The sequence below is a fragment of the Lemur catta genome, chromosome 14, assembly GCF_020740605.2.
Source record: "Lemur catta isolate mLemCat1 chromosome 14, mLemCat1.pri, whole genome shotgun sequence".
Classification (NCBI taxonomy): Eukaryota; Metazoa; Chordata; class Mammalia; order Primates; family Lemuridae; genus Lemur; species Lemur catta.
Window position 1 is genome coordinate 24,276,060 of NC_059141.1, and position 24,590 is coordinate 24,300,649.

Here is a 24,590-nt window from a genome sequence, read left to right on the forward strand (position 1 = left end):
CTTTCTTTTTGTCTTACTGTACTAGCTAAGACAGCCAGTAAAAGGCTGAATAGAAATGCTGATAGAGGGCATCCTTGTCTGATTTACAATCTCAGGAGAAAAGTGTCTATTTCACCATTAAATATGATATTTGCTACAATCAGGTAATATAACTTTAAGTGAAAATTTCTTTAAAGTAATATAATTCCTTAGTCTATATGCTTATCAAAAATGCTGGAGTGATTCAATATTAGGTAGAAATAACTTAGGGTGAGTTGAAAGGTCAGGGAAAGATGACTGAGTTGTAAGCGTTGGCTTAGTGATAAAAAAAGGCACTTGAACATAAAAGTTCAAGAATAAACCTGTACCAGAAAGTGACATCATGTGTTGCTTTGGGAATAGAATTTAAGATAATACATAGAATTACAGAAATGATACAAATGTCCCAAAGATACAGCTACTTTAAGATAATTATTTAATAGAATTATTTTGCTAGGATGCATAACATTGTGTAACATTCAAGTAGTAACTAAAATTAATTAAAAAACAATTACTAGCCATTCAAGTAGTAACTAAAATTAATTAAAAAACAATTACTAGCCAGGCACCATGGCACGCTCCCAGCTACTCAGGAGGCTAAAGGGAGAGGACTGCTTTAGGACAGGAGTTCAAGGCTGCAGTGCGCTATAATCGTGCCTATGAATAACCACTGTACTCCAGCCTGGGCAACATAGGGAGACCCCATCTCTTTAGAGAAAAAAAGTAATTAATGCCTGTCTGCCTTTCCTTGAGGCAGTGCATAAAGGATACAGAAAAGATAAAGATGAAACATAACTGCTATTATTAATTTGTCTTTATTTAGAAAGCATACGATGATTAAACACAATGTATTAAAGCTGGAAAGAATTTATAAATGGGGAAATTGAACTCTAAAAAGGTTGTAACTTATTTATCAGTCAGAGTCCTGGTAGGAAACAGATGGTATACTTTAACAGAACAATTTGAGGAGAGTTTAATAAAAGGAACTATATACAAAAGTATGGGCACAGTTTAAGAAAACCAATAAGGAATAAACAGTGTAGTAAGCCAGGGCTAGTAACAGCCCAGATCTATTACCCCCACATAAGGCCCAAAAGGCAAGCGGGAGGGACTAGCTATCAGAACCCAGAAAAGGTATGAAGAGGAACAACCGATAGAGCTATGATCCCTAAAGGGATACAGCCAACTCACAATCATTTGGTAGGGAGGGAACCTCCCACCTTCCCAGCTCCTGCTGATACTTTCTACTGACCAAGCCCCCACCACTGATGCAGTCCATACAGGTTGGCCTCCCAGGACACAGAGCAGAGCAAAGTGGAGAATGGATCTGAGGGGCAAACAGAAGATATCCAGCACAGTTACCAGGATCAGAACCTAGGTTCTGACTCCCAATTCAGTGTCTTTTCTACTAGCAAAGTAATCGATACTAAGAGTACAGTATACAATGTGGTGGGTATAATGTATGAAGACTTACAATATTGTTGAGAAGAAATGCACATGAAATAATCAGTAAATATTAAAAACAGGACTAAAGTATAGAAAAATCAAGGTAGGGATGGATTACCTTAAACTTCTTTTATATTCACGCAATGGAAGGCACAAAGTTAAGTGCTGGCTTCAATACTCAATGCCTGGCTTCCCAGGAAAGGCATTTAAACTATCAAAGACTGATACTAGAAAGCTAACCTAAGAGAAAATAATATCTTTTGAGTACTTACTATGTACCTGGTGCTTTAATATATCATTTAACTAGAAAGTATAGTTTAGTTTTACAAATGAGGGAATTAAAGTTCAATAAATTGACTTTTTCATGGTTAAACTGGGAGCCAGGATATGACCCCAAGTGTGTCTGATTTGCCCGGGAGTATTGCTCTCTGTATCACATCCACATACCAGAAGCATCTTAAAACAGAAAACTTGAGAGGTTGGGAGCCTAGGATTCAAGTCTCATAAACAACACTAATTTATTGTTAGACCTTGAGCAATTCCCATGACCTCTCAATACCTACCTAATCTGTTTAAATAAAATTGAGATGATAACATGGACTTCTCTTGTCTCTGGAGAATCCAGAGTGAAGTCCCAGAATGAGAGAGGGTTAGGCTAAATATGATTATGTTTGCATATGTACATGATACTTACATACTGTATGTACATCTATATTCCAAAGCCAACAGGAAAACTATTTTTGGGATATTTATTGCCTTTAGTAATAATCTAAACAAGCAAGGAAAAAAAGCCCCACTGAGGTTATTGTTGGTTTTAAGTTTGCCTCTCATATGTTTTCATAATTTACTTAGCAAATATTCTACATTGAAATTAAACCTAAAAAAGTGAAGAAAGAAATTAAGATTTAAAGGTGAAAGAAGGGACATATTTAAATAAAGGCAAGGTTCTTGGTATATGCATTCATTAGTACCCAAATCTGTGCATGTAATTCAGAGACTCCATTAACTAGTTTCCTGACCAAGGGCAAGCTCTTTATGCTTCAGTTACTCTCCTAAAATAGGAACAACAGTTCTATTACCAGTGTGTTGTTTGTATAAAATGAGATTATAAATATGAAAGTGACAGACACAGTTAGTGATGAACTTTGCCATTTAGGACCTTCTCACAGGGCAAACATCTTTCATCACGAGAATCCATCTTCCCTGTCTGAGGCCTTAGTTACAAGAAACAGCTACTGTGATAACTTCCCTAACTTCCTCAGTTTTTACTATAGGTCTTCGTACATTGTCAGATGGATCGTATAGTTAAGCCGTTTCTCTGGGCTTACAGAAGTAGAAGAAACCTGGTGAACACCAGAGATCACTTCTGCCTTTATCAGTTTAGGAACTTTTATGTCTTGCTTCCCAAGTCTGGCAGTTTTTATGCTGTACCGTTTTACTCTGTCACCTTAGCATCTTGCCCAGGGCAACATATCCAATGAGTACACAATAAAAAGAGAAAATGAAGGAAAGACAATACATATTCCCTTTCGTACCTGGCTACAGACTGTATTTATTCAGTGTATGAATAAGAGACTATACCATAATAGAATGGAAATTTTTATTTTACAAATGAAAAAGCAAAATACTGAATTCATACCTTGCAGATGAACTTTCCCAGTTCATCAATTAATTCCAATGAAAACAGACTAAGCTTCTGTGTGTGGAAGAATCACAGACCAGATTTAACCATTATGATAATGGTTGATACGACTAAGCAAAGGAAGTGACTGTATCTCTGTTTCAAGTTCTTTTTCTTCTTGGAAACATTCTCCATGGCCTGTGAAACTTAAAGATTGCCTTGGCCAGAGAAGGTTAAAGCTGTGTCATAGAGAATTGTAGATTATACTTCTACCTTCATCCTGTGAAATCCACGTCTCTCAGAGAGGTCTGGCTAAACCAAGATATTCTTTGCAATAGCATTCAAAGTCCTAACTTTGGTCACATCTGTTACTTTTAGAGCATATTCTGAGGTAGAAAGTGAGGCTCCCATGGCAACAGATACATTTCTGCAATAGAAATAAAGGAACAGATAATTACATAAGTTATTAAATAAGCCCTCCTATTAGAACTTCATTTTATAGGCTATTTCATAGCTTGAGAACAAGCATAAGTCAAAGACCTTGGACTACCATATTCCATAATTTTAATGAATGAAATTTAATTAATTGAAACATTTAGTAGCTGAATCCACCAGACAGTATACTTGACTTTATATCTGGAAATTTAAATTTTAAAGCTCTTACCTCTTTTACATCATGTTTTTCCCAACTTATAAATGGAAACATTCAACTACTATAAAATTATAGGAGTCTTCAAGTATTAAAAAGCCCCATATAGTAGCTACAATTCCTTCATAGTGATAAAATTTCAAAATAACTGAAAATAGAGAGCAAAGGCAAGGAAAGACTAAGTATTAAAGGTAGGAGAGAGACAAATGACTATGACTCTCCCATGTTTATACCGTCATTATTAACTTTGCTAAAGGAAATCACAGGCAAATGGGTACACGTGCGTAATCTGACTCATTTGAAGCTTAGCCACTGAATTAGCTTATTATTACCTGGTCCAAGTTCTCTGTATTTTTTTGAGGGGAGAGCAGGGATCTCCCCTCAATGCCTTAGAGATACAAAGGTTCACCAAATTCAGAAGAGCCTGCTTATTTAAGGCAGGACGAAACCCATTTTAGAAATGTTCTTCAACTGCAAAAACGACAATACTTACATAGTAATCACAACAACAACATTCCATTCATTAATCATGCCATCAACTAAGGTTTTCCTATATGGGGAAATAAAGATTAATCTACTTCATCCCTTCTTGTTTGATCAAAAAATACATTTTTACCGAAACTTCATTCCTGAGTCTCTGGCAGACCGAGCAGAACAGTGGAATTCTGTAGCACCTGAACCCTCAAGGATCCTTTGTAGATTTCTGTCTGTTATGCCACCCCCTGTTGGAAAGATAAGTAATACATTAAGTATTAGAATTGAGTAATAGAATTTTGCATAAAATTTAATGAATAATGACTGCTTGCTTTACCTGGAACCCCCATTCTGAAAACTCTCATTGATTTAAGAATTACTCTCTCCCTACTAAGCTAGAATGAGATTAGAAAAGTGATAAAAGATATAGACTACAGACTCTGGAGAACTATTAAGGTCATAGAATCTATGTGATAGAATCTTATATGTCCATTGGTTTATATAACAATGCTATACACTAGTGACGTTAAATCTAAAAAAGGTTACTCTGGTTCAAGGAAAATCATTGAGTGCTCCATCCCTGCTCTCCCCTCAATTAAAGCAAAATCAAATTAAAATGAAAGGTAAGGACAGGGAGAGAAGAATCTACAAAAGCACAACTTCAGAGATGCGTCTTAAAGAGAGATTCTCTAAGGTTCTGTCTCCAGCCCAGGATTTGAAGAGGACATTGACTTCATTGGAAATAGGAATAAGATACATTTTCTTACAGTTTATTAGTCACAATTATCAACTTTTTGTTTCATTTCACAGAAGAATCAGATTCTAGTTTATTTAAACTGTATAACCAAGTACTTTATGATGACACTTGTTTTGATAAACAATCTTTTAAATATTTATAAAGAATCATATTCTGAATTGGTACCAGTAGATTATAAATATGAAATTACTTTATTCATCTTTGTATCTTTGTCTCCTAATATATAGGATGTATTTATTATCTTTTAATGACATTAAACATGTACTTTGTATCTCAAGCTATTCAAGTTGCTGAAATAATCTGTATTTACAAACTCTTTCAGTCTCAATAACTTGGCTTTTTCTTTTTTTTTTAATGGTACAGTAATATCACTGAGCCCTAAGAAATAGAAAAAATACAGACGAAGAAGCTAGATTTACTTTGGAATCCTGGCTTCACCACTGTAGCTCTTCACAGCTGTATGATCTTGGATAAATGATTTAAATCCAGTGACTCTCAACTTTTTCACTAATAAAAGGGATAATACTGTGTACCTCACAAGCTTGTTGTAAGTATTGAGACAAATATATTATTTCCTTCTAACAAATAACAAAACATCTGACCACTGAAGCACATGTTGTTGAGTTATTATTAATGGCAACTTTAGTACATGGGTAATACATTTTCCAAACAACAGACTAAAATGGCTTTATGATTAAAAGGGACCCCAGAGAACAACTAGTTCAAAATTGCTGTCTTTACAGATGAAGAAACCAGGGTCTAAATGTTGTAAGCTTCATTATGAAAGCTCCTAGAGGGTGACTATTATGTTCTGTTTATCTTTATATTTCCCAATGATGAATACTCATTAGGCATTCAGATTGACTTACCCAGGAATTTTTATGTGCTGGTACTTATTTACATGAAATTGTAATAATTTGTTTTATAAGTCTATTCTGAGAGTTCCTCAAGTAGAAGGATTCATTTCTGTTTTCACATCTACCATACAATTAGCATGTAATATACACAATTATAATTGACATATAATTAACATTTGCTTGATAAGGTTTGTTACATAAATTGCAAATATGTTTGTATATAACATCCTCATAGGTCACAAGACTGTCAGCTTCTTGAGAAAGCAATTTCTTATATAACTCTGCATACCAAGGAATGCCCTACACATAGTAGATAACTTAATAATTGCATATTAAGCAAAGGTATTCTTAACGTTAACAACTACCTAAGTCTGGGTATTAGTTGTCAAAACTATATACATTTGGTCTTAAATGGAAAAGCACCAGATTCAGTAAATGTCTTTAATATTCCTTGATAAATCTATAAAGGGTCTCAATTTGACAGATAACATACACTTTCTATAAGCGCATGTTTCAGAGACTTTCTACAAGTCAAAGCTTTCTTAAATATCTGACAATACCCTTTACGTGGCCTCTTTTTAAAAGTTACCCTTCATTTGGTTGTGACCATTTGGAACTCTGGTTAGTCTTAGCATCCCTGGTAGTGAGATGACCAGAGATTGAATGCCTTCTGATGTGATGTCACATGAGGTATACAGAATCACCCATGAAGTACTGTTACCAAAAATGTTTAACCAGAATCTATTCAAACCTTATGCTCTAAGTCCCAGTTTATATGAAAAACAGAGGCTAGAGGAACAAGCTAAGCAATATTAAAAGGAAACAATCTGATAAATCCAGAAAGTAGGACATTTTACAGGGTAAGTGGTCCAAACTTTTAAATGTCATTAAAAAAAAAAAAAGCAAGAAAAATGGTTAGGTGTGGCGGCTCATGCCTGTAATCCCCGCACTTCGGGAGGCCAAGGTGGGAAGATTGCTCAAGGCCAGGAGTTCGAGACCAACCTGGGCAACACAGCAAGACCCCCATCTCTACAAAAAAAAAAAATTTTTTTTTTTAATTAGCTGGGTGTGGTGGCGTGCACCTGTAGTCTCAGCTACTCGGGAGCTGGAGGCAGGAGGATCACTTGAGCCTAGGAGTTTGAGGCTAGAGTGAGCTATGATTGCACTACTGCACTCTAGCCTGGGCAACAGAGCAAGACCTTTTCTCTAAAAAATAAAAACTTTTAAAAAACTGCTTCAGGATTAAAAAAAAGATGAGACAAATGTGGCAAAACATTAACTCTAGGGAATGAGCATGTGAGTATTCACTATGCTATTTTCTACTTTTTTGTATGTTTGAGAACCTTAAAAAGAAAAAATTAAGTTTGCCTTTATATTTGCCTCACTCTGATTCTAGGTTGTGTTAACTGATTCTTTAAAAACTGTCCCATCTGTTCATTTTTTTTTTTTGAGACAGAGTCTTGCTCTGTTGCCTGGCTAGAGTGAGTGCTGTGGCATTAGCCCAGCTCACAGCAACCTCAAACTACTGGGCTTAAGGGATCCTACTGCCTCAGCCTCCCAAATAGCTGGGACTACAGGCATGTGCCACCATGCCTGGCTAATTTTTTCTATATATATTTTTAGTTGGCCAGATAATTTCTTTCTATTTTTAGTAGAGACAGGGTCTCGCTCTTGCTCAGGCTGGTCTCGAACTCCTGACCTCGAGCGATCCACCCGCCTCGGCCTCCCAGAGTGCTAGGATTACAGGCGTGAGCCACCGCGCCCGGCCCCATCTGTTCATTTTTAATAAGCCATTACATACTTAACTGATCTTATGGTTACTACCAGGAGCATATGATCAAATTATGGACATTTGGCCCTAACGTAGCACAACAGCATCAAACTTGGTATGCCTCACCAGAGATAAACATCCAAATTCATAATATTCTATACCATGGGAGAGCAAACATGAAAAAAACCTTGATTTTGATCTACTTCCTTACATGCTCCTCTCTGAGCTAATTCCTGTTGGAATGTCTTCCTCCTTATCTAAAGTTTTAAATTTCAGTATGGATCTGCAAATCTTAAACATTTTAATAAAACTATATATTCTTCTCCGTGAATACCATGTACTAATGTGTTATGTACTAATACTTTCTCCGACATTTTCCTGCTTTCTTTGCTCTTCCTCCACTGCAGTTCAGTGTTAATGCTAGCAAACGGATAGATAAATAAATACCTGGCATTACCACAATCCTGCCTTTTGCCTGAAAAAAGAAAAAAAATAAGCATGTAAATTTTAATATCTTTCTTTTGAATGGGATAATAAGGCAGTGAGAACAGAAACATGAGGCAAAGTATATTAATTTTTTAAAATTACTATTAATGTCTAATTTTCAATAGATCTTCTCTATTTCTTTGGGATCTTGGACAAGTAAGATATCCAGCACAGTAACTTTCTACCCAGAAAGATTATTTTATTATATTGCTTTAGCTCATACTGTTATGAACACAAAGAATAGAAGGGTATGATATAAACATACCACCTTAAGAAAAGCAATTACTGAAAAGTAACACTAATTCTGAGTTCTTGGTATGCAATGGGATGGAAGCAGTTCAATATAAACCAGATTTCAGCAGAAAAGAAAGAGCACAGCGTAATTGTAAATTATTAAAAAAATAAAAGTTCACTCAAATCCTGTATCCTCAATGAAATTCCCTAGTTTATCATACAAACTAAACAAACCATGAGTCCATTTAATTGTGAATATATTGATTTAACTTCTGATAATTCTAGCAGATAGGTATTAAAATTGTCAGAAAACTAGCATATCTCCTAGCAATTTTCCTAAGGGCCCATTTATCTTTCAAAAAAATCATTTTTCCCCATAAGTGCCCTTCTCTCCCTCTCCTTCACCTATTAAGATGGTACATAAGCCCCAAATTCTAACCAATCCAAGTCACATTTCTGAAGTCCCACATGTACTTACGTATATATGTACTTATATACATTATCAAAATCTGTTTTTTCTCCTGCTAATCTGTCTTTAGTTAGTATAATTTGCAAGCCCCCAAAAACAATGCCTAAGAGGATAGAAAAAAAGTTTTCCCTCCCCAACATGGTGAACAAGAGAAAGTTCTTACTCTCGTTAAGCTTACACATTCAAGGAAGACAACAGACAGGTGTAAGGTAGCAATAAGTACAATGAAGAAAAATAAAGCAAGGTAATGAAATAGAGAGGGAAAGGGCTATTTCATAGAACGTAATAATTGTTAGAGAAATAAGTGGAACAAGGATGTTTCATATTCTCAAATGGGCTAAAGCAAAGCATCTGTAAAAGAAAACATTTACAATCTAGAAAGCTGCAATGATTTTAGTAGGGAAAAAGTCACATTTAACTCCTTCTTCCAAGTAAAGGCTTTCAAAAACATGGACAAATAATATTTTTAAAGAAATGAATTCTATCACTTTTTCTGGCCTTCCATAAAAGGTTATTTACAAGTATATGGTTACCTAAGGCTATCAAAGTGATTTAATAATATAAAGCACTTAATAGGTGCCAGACATTATAGCATTATCTGAAGTAATCCCTCATAACTATTCTAGGAGGGAGGCACTATTATTAGCCTAACTTTGTAGATAAGAAAACTGAGATTTACGATGGTTAATTTGCCCAAGGTCACTGTTAATAAATGGCAAAGCCAGGATTTAAACAGACCCATCTAATCCCAAAGCCTATGCTTTAACCACTATATTATACTGCTAGGTAGTTACTTCAAGTAAAATTAGTGTATGAGAATTTTTAACCCAGCTTTTCCTGCCAACCAATGATTAACATACAAAAAGCACACACTGACACACATATTTTGAACTGCAATACATGATGACAGCAATTATATCTTATTCTCTACTCCTTACTGAGTAACCTTTTAAAACTGCAAATCTGACGCATTAACTTCTCTATTTTAATATGTTTCAGGCCTCCCCACTGCACTAAGGACAAAATACAAGCACTTTAATAAGATTTTCAAAGCTCTCTCCACATTCAACATTCTGGTCATTCTTCAGTATCTTAGTCATGCTTGCTTTTGTTTCCAGGCCTTTGCATATACTATTTCTTCTGCATGAAACAATTCCACCATTCCATCAACCCCTACTTTTACATCGTAACTTCTGAACAATCCTTGAAATAAGTAAGACATTGTAGTTTGAACATGTTTTCATCTGGGAAGCTTTCCCTAACAGTACTGCCAACCTCCTTCCCCCAAATTTGGGGTTAATTCCTATCCAATGTACTCCCATAGCACCTTTTAAAAATAGTGCTCTAAGGCTGGGCATAGTGGCTCATGCCTGTAATCCTACTACTCTGTGAGGCTGAGGCAGGAGGATCGCTTGAGGTCAGGAGTTGGAGACCAGTCTGTGCAAGAGCAAGACCCCATCTCCACAAAAAAGAGAAAAATTAGCTGGGCATGGTGGTTTGTGCCTATAGTCCCAGCTACTTGGGAGGCTGAGGCAGGAGGATTGCTTGAGCCCAGGAATTTGAGGTTGCAGTGAGCTATGATGACACCACTGCACTCTAGCCCAGGACAGAATGAAACTCTATCTCAAAAAAAAAAAAAAAAAAAGTGCCTGTCATGTAAGGGCAGTGACTATACATACACACACACGCATGCGTTCCCACTCCTTGATCACCACCACAGTAAAAATGCCCTGCACCTAATAAATATTTATCAAATTAGAAAGCCCCAGAGTAGCAAAGTCACATCAGATCCTCAAGAGAAATTTCTGAAAATTATTTTTATGGCTATAGAGAATGAAAGTAAGCAGATGTCAACACAGGAACACTAAATAATATTAATAATAGAAACTGACATGTATTAAAGCCTACCAATATACACCAAGCACCGTGCTAAGGTTCTTACATTCTTATTTCTACTAATCCTCTGAGAAACTCTATAAAGGAAGTGTTAAACTCATCTCAATTTCACACATGAGAAAAAGGAGGCGTAAGGTTAGTAAACTATTCAACATCACACAGCAAGTAAGTGTCAAATCTGAATCTCAAACACAGAACTCTCTCATCTCAAAGTCTGTACTCACTTATAATTCCTTTGGACTGGCATCAGAAAAACATAGACATACTACAATTACAAAGCCACCCTCTGTCTGCCCTGATGCTAGCTCACCAGGAGAACTCATAAATGAGAAAAATATTGAGATATATTGACAGACGGGGAGCAATGAAGTAAGAATATAATTTTAGTTTGGAATTTACCTTGAGATGATAATTATCTCATAAATTTTATATGGGATCTCGTGAATATACATGGGCTAACAGTGAAAAGGTGCAGCTTAAAACTGCAATGCTGATGGCAGAAAAAAGGTCAAATTTACTGTGGTTATCCAAGTTAGATCACATCCTTAGGCACTGTCTACATATAATTTGATCTTAAAAACCTTGGTTATTAAAAATGCTCATGTTTACTTTGCTAGGGCAGCCCTAAAAAAAAAAGAGGGAGATTAAAAAAAATGCTCATGTGAAAGAAATAATTACATAAATACACTATTGCCTGCTTGCTATTTCCTATAGAGTAACTGCAGTCAGTAATATTTAGTTTCACAGCCTAGCTGAACAACAAAATATCAAGAGTAACCATAACAGTCTTAGGAAGAAAGAAAAGAAATTGTGGATACCTGATCTATGAGTCGCTTTATTAGGGGTAGCCCTTCTAGTGCTGAACTGTCACATCCACTGGTCAACACTCGTTCAAATCCCAAGGTTAAGAGAGTCTCTAGAGCGGCCATTGGATCATGAACCATGTCAAAGGCTGAAATAAATAAAACTAATTTGAATTTTGAACAGATATCCTCTAATGCAGTGTTTTCTAAAATGTATTATAGTAAATATATAGTAATATGCTGGACTGAGCTTGTGCTGGCACGCAAAAGCCAATTATTAAATATTCAGGAATTTTGCAAGTCAGATTGTTAATCCATTGGCAGCTTGAAATTAGTGAAGGTAAAGTATTTAAACCACAGAAATCAGAAAATGCTAAAAATCAGGGCTCTTTTTCCCCAAGAGCCAGTTTTTCAGCACACCACAGTCTGCATACCACTGGTATGCATAATCATTTTCATTGTACACATTTTAATAGGTACATTTACTTAAATGCAGATAAGTCAAAAGTTTCCAATTTTGAGTACTTATAAAAGTTTCTCTTTAAAATAAATTTATCTAAAATTTAATTTAAAGAAAATTATTAAATTTATACAGGTAGTACCCAGATATTATAAAATTGTAAATGTGATAGGCAAGTGAGTCAAATTTGGGAAACTGCTCTAAGGCTTCAAACAAATTGGACTATGTACAATGAAAACCATACTCACTAGTTCTAGAAAAAGCTTTGGCTCACATTCTCATTATTGACTAATATTTTGTACTAATCCATTCACCTCACATACTCCAGGTTCATGGCATGAGGATAGCTGACCTCAACAGACTAATGAAGTTTTAATTTCATTCTACTTCCTAAAAGACTTCTCTCCTCCTCAGAACCCTCAGACAGGAAAGTAGCACCAGGAACCTCAAAACAGAAAAATACTTCTGCTTTGGTTCTCAGCACTGCTGCATGAGAGAGAAGGTCTAATCTATGGTGGATTAGGTGTTAATGGTAATCCGGGAAAGGCCCCTTCATTTTACCTTTTAGCACAGTGGTCCCCAACCTTTTTGGCACTAGGGATGATTTTCATGGAAGACAATTTTTCCGTGGACAGTGCAGGGGGTGGGGAGCTCAGGCAGCAATGTGAGTGATGGGGAGCAGCTGTAAATACAGATGAAGCTTTGCTGGCTCTCCTGCCGCTCACCTCCTGTTGTGCGGCCAGATTCCTAAGCAGTTTTATGGAAGACAATTTTTCCACAGACAGGGCGGGTGGGGCGGGTTGGCAGAGCTCAGAAGGTGATGGGTGGCCCTGTTCCTAACAGGGGGTTTGGGACCACAGCTTTAGCATATGTAGGCAACTAAATCTACCACAGAGGATTTTCCATTTTTGGTGGCAGCACCTTCTCGTCAGCATTATACTATTGTACTACCCAAAATTTCCACAAATTTTGAAAACATGAAAATATTTTTGTTAAACTTATTGAAGAAAAGGAAAACACCAGAAATTTGAAGTCATTTTCTTAGTTTAAAAACAGAAAAATACATTCTGTATGGCTTATTTCCTTTTTGAATTATTTAGTATGTCAAATATTTAAACTATATATTTTTCAGACACATGTTCACTAAATTACTTTTCAGTAATTACTTTTCAGTAATTTAGTGTTTAAAATGTTTTTTGGGGGCTAGCCTCAAGATGGTGACTTTTAAGCAACCTAAGATCTTTTAGGTACTGCTAGTTTTTAAGAAGTATTACTAATAGCAAGTCAAAGAAAACAGATTTCTCGTAGTGTCATAATTTCAAAAAGAAACAAATACTTTATTTCTAATTTCTATAGATGGATGCAGATATCGGTATCAACTCTCACATATGCAGCTTTTCATTGTTTTTTAATGAATAAAGAATTAAATAATTATTAAATTCCATTTAAAAAGTAAACAGTTATTTTTGTATTTGTATAGAAAAAGCCTGAAGGAAATATACTAAATTATTTTTGATGGCAAAAAAAACAAAACAAAACCCTCTCACACTAATCTTTGAATGCTTACTCATAAGTAAAAAAAACATCAATTTCTTAAGCATATCAAGTAAAAAAACAATTTGACTGAGGACATCTTTCTTTTTATGTGTAATGGCATGCCATCTGAAGGCAAAATAGACATTTCTTCTTCCACTTCACCAAGGCTTAGCCAAAGTATATGGAAATTATAACTAATTATTCATAGGAATTTTTGATAGGAAGTATTTGTTTATGTGAAACTATCAGATACTTAAAAAAATTATTCTGATGCAGACAGGCTATTAATAATGAAAAGTAACATTATACACTTTAGTGGACATCTCTTCATTGACTATCTAGCATCTATTTCTTCTTTCCCCCTTCCTAATAAGAGCCAAGTCTTCGTCAGATATCCACCCTCTCTTCCCCTTAGGGAGTCTATATCTGAGAAAGCTAACTTCACCCCTAGCCCCAGGAACGGCTTTGTCTGGCTTAAGACAGGTAGTACATTTCATTTCACCAGCCACAGTGACTTATTCTTTTTGGGGTTGCACATGACCTAACACAACCTTAATTAAAATGAATCCCAGGATTCTTGCTTGGAATGCTGTCGTAGGTACATGCACTTGAAGGCAATGCTTATGTTCTCCCTGTCTCTATCAAATCTCACCAACACCAATACCTACTACTATTAACAACTTTTCTTGAGGCTTAAAATTTTTTAGAAACTGCACATCTTTAAATTTAAACTTTTAGTTCCAAGATCTAAGAAAACAATTGGCAACACTGTTTCCAGTGTTAACATTCCATAAAAAAAAAATAAAGAAAGAACTGTATTCCATACAAAAAGGCTGTGGCAGTTGGTGAAATTAGAAAACTAACACCACACAACAGAATTTCTAAAATGGAAATGACTCACCTCGGTGGAAAGTGACTGGCAGAGGACGGCAAATAGCTATAAAAAGAAAGTCATATAACAACTTGAATGAAGATGTCATCACTGTTTACTATATATAGAATTCTCCATGAGAGGTGAAACTTTTTTATACTTTCTTCCCCTAATATGTAAAGACAGTAAACTAAAATAATAATAAAATGGCAACCTTACAAATTCAAAAGTCCTATCTTTCCATAAATCTCTGATTTTTATATAAGAAATGGTCTTCTGTGTCTTACAGGCACCAAATAAAAACGATATAATCTGGCAACTATAAAGGCAGCATTACATCTATTTCTTGTCCCTCTGAGAAGACTCAAGAAATACTTTGGCCTAGTAATAAAGGTAGTTTGCTTTTGTCCTCTCCACAATCCCCAACTTGGTGGTCCATCCTCACCAACTACAATAGCTTTTAAAGTTTTTGGTGCAGTGATTAAAGGAACCAAGGTAAATTTCCCTTAAATTCTATAGGAACAGTAGCAAAATCTGACCTATAGCAACCGAGAAGAGTTAGGAGGGCTTTGCCACACATACCTTCCACCCCAAACATTTAAATAACTACTACTTAAAATACATAAGTTAGTGTAAGTGGCTGCAGGTATGAGTGAAGAGTCAGTTTTGTGATGATGTTTTTCTATATTGGGAGCATATATCACTAGAAGCTTTCAGGTCTTGGATACAAATTCTTACCCACAAGAGACATGCACAGCTCTTTGTCAATGTGTCCATCTTCAGTCAATGCCCCAAATACCAAACCATCAGCACCATAAAGCTTGGCAAGACGAATGTCAGCCTTCATCACATCAATTTCACGATCCGAATATAAAAAATCACCTCCACGTGGCCTAATCATCACAAAAACTGGGATCTGGACACTCTGCTTCACTACTTGAAGGACACCTATAAGAACAGAAAGCAGACTAAAATTCAAATGTAAGCTAAAAGCTCAAGGAAATCAATAAAATATTCCTGGTCATTTATTAAAAACAGCAAGTTGGCTGGGCGTGGTGGCTCACGCCTGTAGTCCTAGCTTCCTGGGAGGCCGAAGCGGGAGGATAGCTGCAGCTCAGGGGTTTGACATCAGCCTGAGCACCGTGAGACCCCGTTTCTATTTAAAAAAAATAAAAATAAAAAAAAAATAAAAAGAGCAAGTATGTATGCACGTACGTACGTATTTACATTTATTTGAGACAGGGTCTTGTGTTGTTGCCCAGGCTACAGTACACTGACCAATCACAGCTAACTGCAGCTTCGAACTCCTGGGCTCAAGCAGTCCTCCTGCCTTAGCCTCCCTAGTAGCTAGGACTACAGGTGCGAGACACCACGCCCAGCTAATTAAAAAATAATTTTTTTTTGATAGAGACAAGGTCCTGCTATGTTGTCCAGGCTAGTTTCGAACTCCCAGCCTCAAGCGATCCTCCTACCTCGGTCTCCCAAAATGCTGGGATTATAGGCACAAGCCACTGAACTCAGCCAAAAAGAACAATTTAGAAAATAAAAGATAATGCTATTTAAAAGCACTTGTCAGTTGACTCAACAAAAATCCTTATGACTCAGAACCCTTTTACTGGTATGTGACATTTGAAAGTGTAATAACTACCAAGTTCAATGTTCTGCCAGTGTAGTATTCTCTAAGATCCAGTTTCTTCTTTCTAATTGATTATAGCTCTATTTAAAGCCTATTATAGAGATGATTAAGTAGTCTCAAAGTTTATATCCTTTTAATGGACAAAGAAATTTAGCAAAACCTTTTTTAACAGAGATATGTAAAATAGAGCAAAGTTCTACTTATCTGTTATGTTAGGCAGAGACCTATGAATAAAAGTATGCAAATATGACACAATACGTGACTAACTCAGAAACTGTCAATAGTATAAGACCTGTGACAAACATGATTAGTTGTTTACCCAATATGAATTTCCTTCTTTTTCCTTGCTAAAAGAACCCCAATTTTGCATGGGATAGCAATATGTCCAATACCGAGTAATAATCATGATTGGTGTTGCAAAAACCAGACTGGACTCAAATTGACAGATATGTCTAGGGATTTCAGAATGGCCAGAAATGCCTTCTTTCATTGTGAAGATTCCAAAGGGCTGTTGCATACGTGAACACTTTATACTAAATAATGCTATCATCAGCCTCAGAGTAGCATAACTTAGGAGTCAAAAATTTATGTAGGGACTTTTGCTTTTGGCCAAGACAGGGTAACAGTGACTGAATTTACCCTCCTACCTATAATAATCGAAAACCAGACAAACTACATAAACAATGGTTTGCGAGACACAGGACATCAAGCAATGAAGGACAATGATCCTTGAAAGATGGGAAACAAATGAGGTGAGCTCCACGATTTACCCAGTTTACTCCTTTGAGAGTTTCCAGGTCATAGCACAGGGAGGGGGACCCCAGGTGGAGCCCAGAAAATTCCCTAAGTTGAGGAGACAAAGTTTAGAGTCCAGGGAAACCAAGGTAGCTAGAGTTTGCAGCAGAGAGTTCAGAGGGGAAAGAAAGAAAACTCTGGAGATCTATAGAGAACATCCTGTGATATTCAGCTGAGTGCTGACTGGTGCATGCATGCAAAGAAATTACATAAGGCCTGGGAAAGAACCACTGAAGAGGACTAGAAATAATGTGCCTGTCATTCACACCATGCCAGGAATAATGCCTGTTTCCACCAGCCAGAGAGGAAAACTTCAAGATTCATGGGCACTGGATAGAGTACACGGAAAGGTCTTGCCTAATAGTGGGGAATAATTAGCTCTAGATTGACCATTAGTCCAGACTTATCTAACAAATCTTAAAAACAAGACCCAAAAGGACCAACTGTTTCCAAGTAACCTGTTTACGAATAATTATAGGAATACAAAAATACCTGGTAACCAATAAAGTAAAATTCATAATGTCTTGTGTCCAATAAAAAAATTACCAGGCAGGAAGGTAAGACACATCATGAGGTGATAAATCAATCAAGTGAAACAACCCCAGAACAGATACAGGTGTTCGAATTAGCAGACAAGGTCATCAAGAGAGCTATTATTACTTTATTCCATATGTTTAAAAAAGCTAAGAAGAGAGATGAGAGATAAAAACAGTAGCTCATTAGTTGAGTTCTGGGACAATTTCAAGCAGTCTAGTATAAAAGTAAGACTGAAATCTCTGAAGGAGGAGGGAGTGGAGAACATATAGAATGCTGAAAAATCTCCAAACATGATGAAAAGTATAAATTTGTACATCCAAGAAACGTGAAGAAAATACATAAAGGTAAATCATAACTAGAAATAAAGAAAAAAAATCTTAAAAGCAGCCAGAGAAAACAGACACATTACATACAGAAAAACAAACATACTGATGATAGATTTCTTGTCAGAAAAAACACAAGACGACAGTAAAGGCCAGGCACAGTGGCTCACGCCTGTAATCCTAGCACTTTGGGAGGCTGAGGTGTGAGGATCACTTGAGGCCAGGAGTTCAAGACCAACCTGAGCAACATGGCAAGACCCCATCTCTCCAAAAAAAAAATAGAAAAATCAGCCAGGCGTAGTGGCACATGCCTGTAGTTCCAGCTTCTCAGGAGGCTGAGGCAGGAGGATTGCTTGAGCCCGGGACTTTGAGGTTGCACAGTGAGCTATGATGATGCCACTGCACTCTAGCCCAGATGACAGAGCAAGACCCTGTCTCAAAAAAAAAAAAAAAAAAAGAAAGAAAGAAAGAAAGAAAAGAAAAAGAATTCTATACTCAGCAAAAATATCTTTCAAAAATAAATGAGATACTTTCAGACACACAAAAGCTGAAAGAATGCATCATCAGCAAACTTTTTAACAAAAAATGTTAAAGGAAGTACTTCAGGCAGAATGGAAATAAAACCAGATAGAAATATCGATCTACACAAAGGAATGAAGGACACCAGAAATGGTAATTGCACATGGGTAAATACATGATTGTCTTCTTATTATTTAAATCTCCTTAAAAGGTAATTGACTCTCCAAACAAAAAATCACAATATAGCACAGGGGTTTTGACATATGTGAAAATAAAAATGAGAGGATTCCAACACACCAAGGATGCCAGCATAGAAAGATTTAAAAAAGCCATGTTACTGCAGTACAGCTGAACCAGTATGAACAGCAACTACCTACCTTTCAACTTTTTGATATGTGAGAAAAAAAATGTTTGATTAAATCTTGATAGATTTTGTTATCTACAACCATAAGCATTCCTAACTGATACAATATCCATAACATATTTAATATGACATGAATAATGGACCCCAGTGAAACATTATCAGTTGCCTCTAGACTCTATAAACTTCTATGAGAAAATCTGTGAAAAATAGGCACTTACCCATGCTGGGTGTGGTTCCTCCCTCCAATAAACCAGAACATAATTCGATCCGACCAGCACCTGTGATTAAAAAAGCATTGCTCAACACAATAAACTTTTTAAAATAAGCTCTTATTAAACAGCAAACTGTTCCCATTTTTTCCAAATATAGAACAAAGAATCTTAGAAATTATCTGAGAAACCAAATTATAATACAAAACTTTATTTTTAATCTCAATTATATTCTGCAACCTACACTGTGTTACTAATAGTCAATTTAAGAGTTATTTCAAGTTAAGCTAGTTCTCTTAAAATTTTGTATTACAGGGTTGCCTTTCCATGTACAAAGAAGTAACACAGAATAAATGCAATTCCACTATGGATTGACCATAGCGGAATACTGACTTCGTCAATAATAACATAATTTTCTCCGAAAAAGTCCTTCTAACTTTAGAAAACTCAAAGTTACTTTTGAGTAGCTAAATCCAGATAATGTCAAGACCAAGAGATGCTGACAGCAAAAGAACTATAAGACTACTGGGGTCATGTCAAAAGATCGCAGGACCCAGCTTAAAGAGGTTCCCACTGGCCAAAGACAGGACATTTTGAGCATCAATAAGCAGAATAACTACAATGGATTAAAAAACATAAAATATGTCTAAATCTAGGTTCATAATGATAAAACAATTCACTAGAAGATAGACAGCAAGCTCATTATTCTAAAAATTAGTAAATAAGGGAAAAGAAGCAACCATTTATCCTGCCTTTCTTATGCAAAACAGAACCTCAGCATAATCAGTTGATGAGGGAAAGTTGTGGGGGTTTTTTTTGAGACAGGGTCTTGTTCTGTTGCCCAGGGAGTGCAGTGGCATCATGACAGTTCACTACAACCTCAAACTCCTGGGCTGAAGTTCTCCTGCCTCAGCCTCCTGAGTAACTGGGACTACAGGCACACACCACCACGTGTGGCTAATTTTTTAAAATTTTTTTGTAGAGACAGGGTCTCGCTATTGCCCAGGCTGGTCTCGAACTCCTGGCCTCAAGTGATTCTCCCACCTTGGCCTCCCAAAGTGCTAGGATTACAGATGTGAGCCACCATGCTCAACAAGTTCTTCTTTACAAAGTATTCTAGCTCATAAGTGAAAAATAAATGTTAGACTTTTATCACCATTTTGCAACCTCTACTAAAATATGGATTGCTAAAATTATTAGGTGAGAAGCTGATAGGAAACCTTATAAAGGATGGATTAGGCTGGCAGTAACTGAGTCCACTGATTAATCTTAATATCACAAAAACAGAAAAAACCAAGATGTATGTTCTCCTGATGTGAGGCAATAGGAAATACACAATGTTACCTATAGTCTTCTCAAAACTCAAATTTGAATCAGATTAAGCCTTTGAGATAGCTACAACTTTACAGAAAATATAGTAAGCAGAGGAACATATTAAATGAGGCCACATACACAATCAGCAAAATTGAGAATACAGGATATTCTAGAAGATGAATGTCTTTCACAAATAAACTACAAGAAAGAAAATTAAAGGAAGAAAAAAAGAAGGGAAAAAATTTACAGAGAAGTACAGACATATCAAACATTTGAAATATTTGGCTCCTGATTCAAAGAACACATACACGCATACACAACCCTGTATGAATCAATGGAAGAAATATGAAAACTGGGTATTTGATATTAAGAAATTATTTTTTAAACGTTAGTGATATTGCAGGTTTTTAAAGGACCTTATCTTCACAATATACATTTAAAATTTCCACATTTATGGATTCTTATGTATGTGTACATACATAAGCCCTTTGAAAACAAAGAACTGAAACAACAAAATAAGAGTACTTATCTTTAAGAGATACATACTGAAATATTTAAGAATGAAATGACATGATGTCTGGGATTTGCTTTAAATAATCTCGGGTTGGGAGAGGAAGGTAGAAATATAGGCCAGGGGTCAGCAAACTATGGCCTGCAGGCCACAGGCCCATTGCTTGTTTTTGTTATAGCCCAAAAGCTAACAATGTTTTTGTATTAAAAAAAGCCAACCCAACAAAAAAACAGCTTTATTGACATATAATTCACATACCATACAACTCACCCATTTAAGGTACACAATCCAGTGCTCTTTAGTACATTCACAGTTTTGCAACCATCACAATTAATTTTAGAACATTTTCATCACCCCTCAAAACAACGCTACCCCCTTTAGCAGCTGCCTCCCCTTCTCCCCAAGTCTCTCAACCCTTGGCAACAATTGTCTCCATATATTTTGGACATTTCTATAAATGGAATCATACAATATGTGGTATTTTGTGACCAGTTTCTTTCACTTAGAATGTTTCAAGATTCATCTATATTGTAGCATATATCAGTACTTCATTCCTTTCTATTGCCAAATTAAGAAGGGTTTTACATTTTGAAAGGATTGTTCAAAAAAAAAAAAGGAAAAGTAAGTGACAAAGACCAAATGTATCCAGCAAAGCTGAAAATATGTGGCTCTTCACAGAAAAAGTATGCTGACCCCTGATATTGAAAGATTGGCCATATGTTGAAAATGGTTGAAGCTGAGTGATGCGTACATGGAAGTTCATTATACTATTTCTATACTTTTGTGTATGTTTGATATTTTTCCATAATACATTTAAAATTTTTCTGATCCTGAGATGATGGAAATGTCTGTGCTTCTTATTAAAACAAGTTCAGAGTACAAAAGAAACTCTGAAGCAAAAATAGATAATATTCAAAAGAAAAAAAAGATAATGATATAAGCCCTAATGATGAAAGTCTCTGAAATCATCTTTAAATCAATGGTTTGAAAAAAATTCAATTTTTTGCTAACTTCAATAAAAAATGAAGTTAGTGAGTGAGAACTACTGTGGATACTTGACTCAAAATGTGAGCCACCTGGGGAGGGGAGGGAAGATACTAAATCATAATTTTCCAGTAGGTTTTCTAGTTGGTTGTTGTTGAAAACATTACTAAGTCCTCAGAGATCAAAAGGGCTTCCAAGGCCAGTTCACAGGATTCATTTTCAGACTCTTAAAAGGGTAGCCAACTGTTACTCATTCTCTAATTTCTCTTACCGCCTCTTTCTGCATTCACAGCTGACTCCACTGAATCAACACACACTTCCATGAGAAATCCATTTGCTGCTCCTAAGATACATGAAGAACAATGCAAATTCATGATGGTACTATCCATCCAGACCAATTTACCACAAATATTTCACATTTTGCTGCCAAAATCTAAATGTCCAATAATAGGGAAATAGAAGTACACTACGGCCCATGAATGCAATAAAATATCACATTAATTATTAAATTGATGCCTCTGGACTGTAAAATAGGTACACAGATATATGTATAAGAAATTATACTGAGGAAAATATGCACTGAATGCCAAATTCATCTTCCTACACACTTCACCATCACATTCCAGCTTAGATTCTTACAATGCTTCTGAATGCCTGTAGAGTATGTTTAAACGTCTTTATAAGGAATATATGTTTAAAAGCAGGGACAGACTTCAAATCTGTGTGATCCCAGACAAGTTACTTTTCCGTAAAACGAGGTAGGTTTTAGTAACTACCAAGAGCAGTGAGAAATAAATAATTCATTTAAAGTGTATAGTACCCACTGAGAATGCAAAAAGTATTAGTTATTATTAATAAACTACACATTATTTCCTCCTCATACCTCCAGATCTCTCCAATCCCCATCTCTGGCTCCCAAATGCCTTCTCCTCGACCCAGAGTCCTTCCAGCTTCATCTTTGAATGTTAAAATATTCCAAGGCTCATGTCAAATCACATTTCTATAATTTTTTTCTCTCTACCAAAGTAGGACATTATATCTCCCTCTTTTGAACTCACATAACTCTTCATGAGTTACATGTTCTTCTTTAAAGCATTAATTGTTCCTTTTGAAAACACTATTTCCTTTCTACCTATTATTTATGCAGGTAAGTGTCTGACCACTTTTACTTGACCTAAAATGAGAAATCTTTACCATCGCCCACAGCAAACGCAGTATCTACCATGGTACATAATAGTGACTCAAATATTTACTAAAGGCTAATTACAAATTCATAAAAATTTATGTATTTATATTAAAAGTGTGATGTAAACAGTTTTAGTTTTTTCTGTAAGTTAAGCACATAATTTTTTAAAAATTAAAAATACTGAATGCATATTTCATGCAATGATACCTGATAATATGTTCACATCCTGGTAATGGTTACTACTAGGGGATAGGATTTGAAATTATTGCTTTTATAATTAAAAAGCAATTTTTATTTAGAAAAACAAAACAAAAATCTATCATCTGCTAATATCAAACTACAACTGCCTTATTTAAAAGAAGACCATCAGTCCCAAACTGTGAAAGAGTTAAACGTCAATCTGTGCTCTTAACCAACAGCACATTAACTCCATGAGTTTCCTGATAGGTACCAGACCAGTTGTCCAATCCATGGCACTGAACAATGCTGAAGGGGTACCATTTGCCTGATACAAGGAAGGAGCCTGGCAGGGAGGAGATGTGCACAAAAGGCTATGAAGAAGGCAGGCAGTCGGTTGTCCTACGCAACAAAGTTATTTGCAGGGATCAAAAGAGTAGACATTTGTTTGAAACAGCAGTTCTCAAAGCATAGTACTCCAGGTAGCTTTGGGGGCCTCTGAGACACTTTCAGAGTCTATGGAGTGAAAACAAATTTCATAATAATACTAAAACTTTATTTGCCTTTCTCACTCATTCTCTCACAAATGGGAGTTGTGTTTTCCGGGGGCTATTTGACATGTCAGATGGAATGTAGAAGCAGGTCTAAGAATCCAGATGTCTTTCACTTAGCCAGATATTAAAGAAGTTTACAAAAATATAAAATATCGCCACTTTTGGCTTGTTTAGGAATATTTATTTTTCATAAAACTTATGTGATTTACGTTAATGCGCAATGGATTTACTATGGTTATTTTCTATTCAATCAACCAATCAATATTTTAAAAATTTGTTTTAATTTCTAACATGGTCTATAAAAAGAAGATCTTTGAGGATCTCAATAGTTTTTAGGAAGAAAAAGGAGTCCTGAGATGAAAGTTTGAGAACTGCTGGTTTGGAGGAACCAAGAGTTCAGGGAGGAGGAAGAGAAGGGATTTGGCAAACTCTCTGGCACCTGCCATGGCATCCCGCCTTGGCGCGGCAGGAAGAACTCGGGACTTGGAACAGCCACAAGTTCCACCACGTGGTAGCTGTGTGGCTTTGGGGATAACTCCCACCCCCGCTTTAGCAGCTCCACGTTACCGCAGGTTAGGAACTGAGCTCCGCGCTCGACATTTAACTATCATAGCGATGGTGCGGTGGGTGTTATCCTCGGGTGGCGATGGGAAACGCGAAGATGAAGTTAACCAACTTGCACAAGGTCGTATCACCGTACGTGGTGGCGCCGGGATTCGAACCCACACGTGTGGCTCCAGAGCCGAGCCACTGTCGCTACCTGCCCCTCGTCAGGCCTCCGTTTCCACACGTTAAGCCTCAGTGACAGAAAGTGCAGAACCAGGGGGTTGGAAGAAACTACTCCGGGGGAATCACGACTGGCCAGGACTCCCGCCGGCCCGCCCCAGGGAGCCGAGTCGGCCGACCGCCCCTTCCCCGCCACCTTCCGCACCGGCCTTCCCGGACGGTATCCGCGCCCGTTTACGCTCAGAGGGGGGCCCCTGCCTCTTCATGGTCCACGCGTTTCTCCCTCGTGCGCCTGCGGTTTCCACTCCTACTCTGGGCTCTGGGGCGCGCGACCGAAGAAGCGCGTCATCAACAGCTGAGCGCGCCCCTGCGCGTCCCCGACAGCCACGCCCCAGCAGCCCCCGCGA

The 24,590-nt window shown here is 36.6% G+C and overlaps 1 protein-coding gene across 2 annotated transcripts; it reads right to left on the reverse strand.

Moving 5' to 3' along the window:
- Positions 1-3,047: 3,047 nt before the first annotated feature.
- Positions 3,048-24,572, reverse strand: CUTC (cutC copper transporter). 2 transcript variants are annotated; one of them, XM_045568664.1, is made up of 9 exons: positions 24,389-24,572; positions 21,812-21,883; positions 18,741-18,800; positions 15,087-15,296; positions 14,379-14,414; positions 11,497-11,630; positions 8,041-8,068; positions 4,351-4,456; positions 3,048-3,512 (listed from the first exon to the last, which is right to left on the reverse strand). In XM_045568664.1, the coding sequence occupies exons 1-9, from the start codon at positions 24,447-24,449 to the stop codon at positions 3,398-3,400; spliced, it is 822 nt and encodes a 273-aa protein (XP_045424620.1). In that variant the 5' UTR covers positions 24,450-24,572; the 3' UTR covers positions 3,048-3,397. The 2 variants fall into 2 exon arrangements, with proteins under 2 accessions (XP_045424620.1, XP_045424621.1); XM_045568665.1 differs by having other exon boundaries at positions 24,442-24,571.
- Between the last annotated feature and the right edge of the window lie 18 nt (positions 24,573-24,590).

Bases quoted from the DNA above. Each gene is read 5' to 3' on its own strand.
- CUTC (XM_045568664.1), bottom strand. From the start codon at position 24,449: ATGAAGAGGCAGGGGCCCCCCTCTGAGCGTAAACGGGCGCGGATACCG. The intron at 14,415-15,086 runs GTAAGAATTTGT...TTCTTTTTATAG, and splicing joins GCTGTGCATGTCTCTTGTGG to CTATTTGCCGTCCTCTGCCA. The intron at 8,069-11,496 runs GTATCCACAATT...TTCTTTTTTCAG, and splicing joins TAAAGCGACTCATAGATCAG to GCAAAAGGCAGGATTGTGGT.